This window comes from Lynx canadensis, chromosome A1 (assembly GCF_007474595.2).
Source record: "Lynx canadensis isolate LIC74 chromosome A1, mLynCan4.pri.v2, whole genome shotgun sequence".
In the NCBI taxonomy this organism is placed as follows: Eukaryota; Metazoa; Chordata; class Mammalia; order Carnivora; family Felidae; genus Lynx; species Lynx canadensis.
In genome coordinates, this window is record NC_044303.2 from 107,449,226 (window position 1) to 107,456,340 (window position 7,115).

General features: G+C 36.2%; 1 protein-coding gene across 1 annotated transcript in view; it reads left to right on the forward strand.

The window, feature by feature from the left end:
• CHSY3 (chondroitin sulfate synthase 3) overlaps positions 1–6,346 on the forward strand; it is a 291,788-nt gene extending 285,442 nt beyond the window's left edge. The window contains exon 3 of the mRNA XM_030317441.1: positions 3,946–6,346. Coding sequence (XP_030173301.1) covers positions 3,946–5,508 — 1,563 coding nt within the window. The 3' untranslated portion in view covers positions 5,509–6,346. The remainder of the gene's footprint in view (positions 1–3,945) is intronic.
• Positions 6,347–7,115: the final 769 nt, after the last annotated feature.

Below are 7,115 nucleotides of genomic sequence, written 5' to 3' on the forward strand. Positions count from 1 at the left end.
ATTTATGCTACTCTTGATACACATTTGGGTCGGTTTCAGTTGGGAGTATTTTGAATAATGCTTCTATGAAAATTCTTACATATATATTTTAGGTGTATGGATGGTTGTATTTATATTGGGTATATATCTAAGAGTAGAATTACTGAGTCATAGGAAATGTGTGGGGTCATTTTACTTGATACATTTTCCATACTGGTTGAACCAAGTTACAACCTCATCACACATGTATGAGAGTTCCAGATCCTAACAATACATTATCAGTCTGATTAGTTTTAGCCATTCTTATAGGTCTGTAATGTTATCACATCATTACTTTAAATTGCATTACTTGATGATGAATGAGATAGAGAATGTTTTTGTATGTTAATTGGGCATTTGCATATTCTCTTTTGTGAAGTGCCCATTAAGGGTTGGTTTTTTTTTGTTTTTTTTTTTTTGTTTTTTTTTTTCCATTTTGCAGCTGGGTTTGTCCTTCTTGCTTACTAATTTGTATAGGTTTATTACATATTCTGGGTATTAGTCCTTTTGGTATGATCTGTTAAAAAATGTCTTCTCCCATTCTGTAGTTTACCTCTTTGTGTGTGTGTTTGTGTGTGTGTGTGTGTGTGTGTGTGTGTATGTGTGTGTGAATTCTTTTTTTTTTCAAATGTACATAATTTACCCTTTATAATCTTATAATGATGTTTTTGAGGAACAGAATTATTAATTTTAATGTAGTCCAGTTCATCAATCTGTTTTTATAGTTGGTACCTTGTGTCATATTTAAGAGTTCTTCACACAGTCAAAAGTCATGCAGATATTTTATTGGGTAAACTTTTATATTTATAACAACAATCCATCTGGGATATATTTTCCATGTGGGGGCAGGGGGAGGAAGGGGACCAGTTTTTCCTTTTTTCCACATGAATATCCAACTATCCTTGCATTATTGACAGAAAAGACCATCCTTTCTCCACTCTTCAGTGTCTTTATTTGTTGTAAATTATGTGATATTGTAAATCATGTGGTAGGTTTATTTATGGATTATTTTGGTCTTTTGTTCTATTTGTTTATCTTTGTATCAGGATCATACTGTCTAAATTTCTATAACTTTTTAATCTGCAGTATATCTTTTTTTAACGTTGTCATGAATATACTTGGCTTTTCATTTCTCTATAAATTTTATATTTTTATTATTTTTTAAATGTTTATTAATTTTTGAGAGAAAGAGAGAGAGAGACAGAGCATGAGCAGGGGAGGGGAAGAGAGAGGGAGAAACATAGAATCCAAAGCACAGAATCCAAATCCTCTGAGTTTTCAGCACAGAGCCCAACATGGGGCTTGAACGCATAAACAGTGAGATCATGACCTGAGCCAAAGTCGGACGCTTAACCGACTGAGTTAACCAGGCACCCCTCATTTCTGTGTAAATTTTAGAATCATCCTGTTAATATAAAGAGCAACATTTTCTTTTTAATAAAGGGTGGGATTTGTATTGAATTGCATTGAACCTATATATCAAATTGAGAATTGGTATTTCACAGTATATTTTGAACAAACATTTGCAAATATAATCCAGCTGTATATAAAGAGGATGATATATCAGGATGATGATGGGTTTAGTCAGTGGATAAAATGGTTGTTTAATATTGGAATTTCAATTAGTGATTCACCATAACAGAAGAAAGAAAGAAAGAAAGAAAGAAAGAAAGAAAGAAAGAAAGAAAGAAAGAAAGATATCACACAGTCTTCTCAATGAATGCAGGAAAAAAAAAACCTTGGATCAACTTGAAATGTCATTCATGATGAAAGCTCTTACCAAACTAGAAATAGAAAGGAACTTACTTAATGTCTTGAAGAGAGAAAATGACAACTTCTTCTCTGAGTCTGGGATCGGAACAAGGTTGTGCTATACCACGTTTTACTGAAGATCCTGGCCCGAAACAAGGAAACTAACTCAGACTTGTGACTTGGCAGTTGGCTTCTGCAGAGTGGGAGTTCCAACAGACAAGAAGTGGAAGCTGCCGATCTAGAAACGGGTGCAGTGTTGTTTCTAGTGTGGTCTCTTAGTTAAAGTAGTGACAGAATCACTGGGGTCCAAGAGAAAGGGACAAAGACCCGTCTCTCGATGGGAGGAGCATCAGAGAATTTATCACTGCTATTCTGCCACAAGTTCTTTTACAAGTTAGGAGCTAGTTATTTTTTGCAGTAAACTTGAGCCCCTACCTTGATTGACTAAAAAATAATTAGTCATTAATTTGCTTCCTTGGGGTCTTCCTAGGCTGTACTCTACTGTTTTTCAGCACTGATGTTGCTATGGAAAATGTTGTGACAAGACTTGTTCTTTTCCCACTTAGAGCCAAAGTGGGTTTTGTTTGTTCATTCTTCTCTTTTTTTCTCTTGGCCTAATGACACATAGTTATATATCTGCCTCTATTTTCAGGGAAACATGTCCCTCAGGTATATTTCACATATATAATTTTATCTTAAATGTATATCTATGTGTACTGAACATATATTCAAGCCTTTAAATGCATATAAATATTTATATTTATATTTATATATGTGTATGCATGTATACACAAAGACTTATATCTCCAAACTTCTTATCCCCTCTTTTATGTTTCCATTATTCGGCTAAATTTTCTCAAGTATCTTTCTCCTGAGTTTTCCACAAATCTCTTTCTTGGGTTCTTGTAATGTGATTATCTTTCATTTTAGTTCTTTTCTTTAAGCTCATGTATCTATTTCTTGAATTCTTATTTATAGAGATTGTATTTTTTTTTAATTTCTTTGACTTGTCTATAATTTTCACTTGCTTTAGATATGTATTCATAAGTTTGCAATATTCTTTTCCTCTTTATTCATCAATATACTTACAGCTATCTCCTGTCGCTGCTGCCACTGGTAGTTCTCCTTCTGTTCTTCCTCCACCCCCTCCTTTTCCTTCTCCACTGGTACTTCTCTTGAACAAGTGTAATGGAGGTTTCTTTATTGACAGAGAAGAAAGAGTCAGCTGGCAGTTTGCAGTATGATCTCATAACTCTAGATTTTTCCCCATTTTGTTTCTATTTGAAGTAGTGAACTTGTCATACACCAGCATAGAAACCTTCTGGCTCGTAAGGATGTGAAACATGTCTAATTTGGGACATGATCCTTTAGATCAGTAGTGTAGATCAATATAATTTCTGTTCCACATTACCTTAACAGGAACTTACTCCGAGCGTTCCTGGGTGGTTCACTCAGTTGGACGTCTGACTTCATTCAGCTCAGGTCATGATCTCGCAGTTCGTGAGTTCAAGCCCCACGTCGGTGTCTCTACTGTCAGCTTGGGGTCTGCTTCAGACCCTTTCTCTCTCTATCTCTCTCTCTCTCTCTCTCTCTCTCTCTCTGCCCCTCTCCCACTCATGCACACATACATGCTCTCTCTCAAAAATAAATAAGCATTAAAGCAAATTAAGAAAAAAAGAACTTACTCTGTAAACATGGTATATCAGAATGCTCAATAAAACTTAGGTCTCCTTTGGGGCTGGTATGGCCATTCCAAGCAACAAGTCATGGGGTTTACTCCTCAAGGTTAACCCTCTATTTTGTAAAGCCCATGATCTATCCACACTGCCTGTCCCTCACAATGATCCTTTATGGGTTTTGGATATATTCAATTCATATTTTCTTTGATGTTTTGGGTTGACTTCAAAAGGAATAGAAGGACAAAGATTCTTTACTTTGGAATACACAGCTGGACTTTAGTGTGCAGTATATGTATGTAACGGGAGGTTAGGTTACAGTGTTTGAGCATGTGAATTTGACATTTTAAAACTGTTTTCATTTCTTTTATATATAAATTTGACAGTTCATTTTCTAACTAATTTCATTAAATATTTTAATTTAAGTTTAAAGGTTTTCACTTATTGCTTTATTTATTTTTAAATTTATTGTAACTTCTTGATTTCTTTTACTTTTCAGATGCAACAACTGTTCCATGAAAATTACGAACATAATCGGAAGGGTTATATCCAGGACCTTCACAACAGCAAAATCCATGCAGCCATAACACTGCATCCCAACAAAAGGCCTGCCTACCAATACAGGCTTCACAATTACATGCTCAGCCGCAAAATTTCTGAACTTCGCTACCGCACCATCCAGCTCCACCGGGAGAGTGCTCTGATGAGCAAGCTCAGTAACAGTGAAGTGAGTAAAGAGGACCAGCAGCTGGGAGTGATGCCTTCTTTCAACCACTTCCAGCCTCGGGAGAGAGATGAAGTGATAGAATGGGAGTTCCTGACAGGGAAGCTCCTTTACTCAGCATCTGAGAACCAGCCTCCTCGACAGAGCATCAACAGCATCCTAAGAACAGCACTGGATGACACAGTCCTACAGGTGATGGAGATGATCAATGAAAATGCCAAGAGTAGGGGACGGCTCATTGACTTCAAGGAAATTCAGTATGGCTACCGCAGGGTTGATCCCATGCATGGGGTGGAGTACATTTTGGATTTACTCCTCTTATATAAAAGACACAAAGGGAGGAAACTGACTGTGCCAGTGAGACGTCATGCCTATCTTCAGCAGTTGTTCAGCAAGCCTTTCTTTAGAGAAACTGAAGAGCTAGATGTCAACAGGCTTGTTGAGAGCATTAACAGTGACACTCAGTCGTTCTCCTTTATATCTAATTCTTTAAAGATACTATCTTCTTTTCAAGGTGCCAAAGACATGGGAGGGCACAATGAAAAGAAAATACACATTCTTGTTCCTCTCATTGGAAGGTATGACATTTTCTTGCGATTCATGGACAACTTTGAAAAAACTTGTCTTATTCCAAAGCAGAATGTAAAGCTGGTCATCACCCTTTTCAGTAGGGATTCTGGCCAAGATTCCAACAAGCATATTGAGCTGATCAAGGAATATCAGAATAAGTACCCTAAAGCAGAAATGACCCTGATCCCAATGAAGGGAGAGTTTTCCAGAGGTCTTGGTCTTGAAATGGCTTCTTCCCAGTTTGACAATGATACTTTGCTGCTATTTTGTGATGTTGACTTGATCTTCAGAGGAGACTTTCTCCAACGATGCAGAGACAATACAATTCAGGGACAACAGGTGTACTACCCCATCATCTTTAGCCAGTATGACCCAAAGGTAACCAATGGGGGAAATCCTCCCACTGATGATGACTTTGTCTTCTCAAAGAAGACTGGATTTTGGAGAGACTACGGCTATGGAATTACCTGTATTTATAAAAGTGATCTGCTGGGTGCAGGTGGATTTGATACCTCAATACAAGGCTGGGGACTGGAAGATGTAGATCTCTACAATAAAGTCATTCTATCTGGCTTAAGGCCCTTCAGAAGCCAAGAAGTAGGAGTGGTGCATATTTTCCATCCAGTCCATTGTGACCCTAACTTGGACCCTAAGCAGTATAAGATGTGTTTAGGATCCAAGGCAAGTACTTTTGCCTCAACCATGCAACTGGCTGAACTCTGGTTGGAAAAACATTTGGGTGTCAGGTATAATCGAACTCTCTCCTGACAGTCCAGGCAATACATATTGCCTTTTTAAAGGGGAGTTTACCTCATTGTTGGTTGTTGTTATTTTTATTTTATTATTGTTATTTTTATTATTATAATTATTATTGTTATAATTTTATTTTGTTATCCTGGTCTTAAACTACTCTTGGTTATCTTCCAAAGAGTGTTTGTTGACCTCAAGCAAGAAGAGTCTGCAGTTCACTGATATTTCAGATTTCTACTGAAGTCAATTATGTATTACTTTTATATATCTTTATTCGAGATTGAGTTAAATCGTGGCAATCAAATGACTTTTGAAGCTCATTCATCGTGAGAGACAGCTTAGAAGAATGTTCTCTTGGGGCTTAAAGATGCAATATCGACTTTTATTTCATTTGTTAAATTCAATGTGATACAAATATTTACTGGTGAAAGGTACCACAAAAGTGCTTTATGCTTCCTATGGGGAAGGGACTCTGTAACATAAACTTGAGTTTTGTAATTTATACAAGGACTTAAAAATATAGACAATAATTTTCTTCATCTTTAGAATTTTTAAAGTAAATGAACACTTATGATTGTATGTTTATTTTTTAAAAAAAGTTTTAAAAATTGAGGAGTTTTGTTCCACAAGCAACCGGTACGGGCTACCCTGGTCTTCTGACAATTATGTACTCCTCACAACTGTCTGCTATAAATGCGAATGAACTTTATTTTCTCAAGGAAATATGATTTAATTAAATATTCATGTACATTTTAGAAGCTTTATGAAACGATGTCCTTCATTTGCTGGCAAGAAGATAAACTATGACAGAACCTGGTTATTTATAATAAAACACAGGTATAACAGTAGTCTTTTTCAAAAACACTGAAAAGTTTGTGTTGTTTCCTTTCAGTCATACTTGATGTAATTCTTAGGGGTCATACTCACCAAAATGTGCTTATTATAGAGACTGGAAAAGTTAACAAGGGATTATAGGCATATTGTTTGTTTTGTTACGCTTTAAATCCTGGCCTTCACAACTGATTAAAATGAGTGGCTTCTTTATTCAATAACTTACATTCCAGGAGAAGCATTCTTCCTCAATCTCTTCAGCTTTGTGATCAAACTGAACCAAGAACAGGTCAGAAACTGCCTTTAATTGGGGTTAATTTGGGTTCTCACAAAATGTAGCATATTGTACATATTGTTCTACACTCTCGTTTTCTTTTTTCGCACAATAGGACCAAAAATTGCATCAAAGTTGATTTGAAAGCTGTTGTAAGTTGCTACCATTATTTGGAACTAATTGCCAGGAGGCCATACAGCATTTGCCTTAGCGATGGGTTTTGTACAGGGTAATAGTCTCTTTTAGAGAGGACACTTGGGGAGCCTCAAAAATAGATAACATTGCTTAATGTTGTGACAAATATGATGGCACTCTCCTTGACCATAACATATAATCTTAATAATGTCAGACTCATTAGAAAGGAATTACTGGCACTTTTAGACGTTAAAAATCTTGACAGGGCCAACAATTCAGAATTGATCTCTGCTCTAATATTTTCTCAGCCTTCATAAACCCTTACTTTAATAGCTTATTTTCCTACATCATGTGGCTTACTTTTTCAGTGGGTTTTATTTTCCTG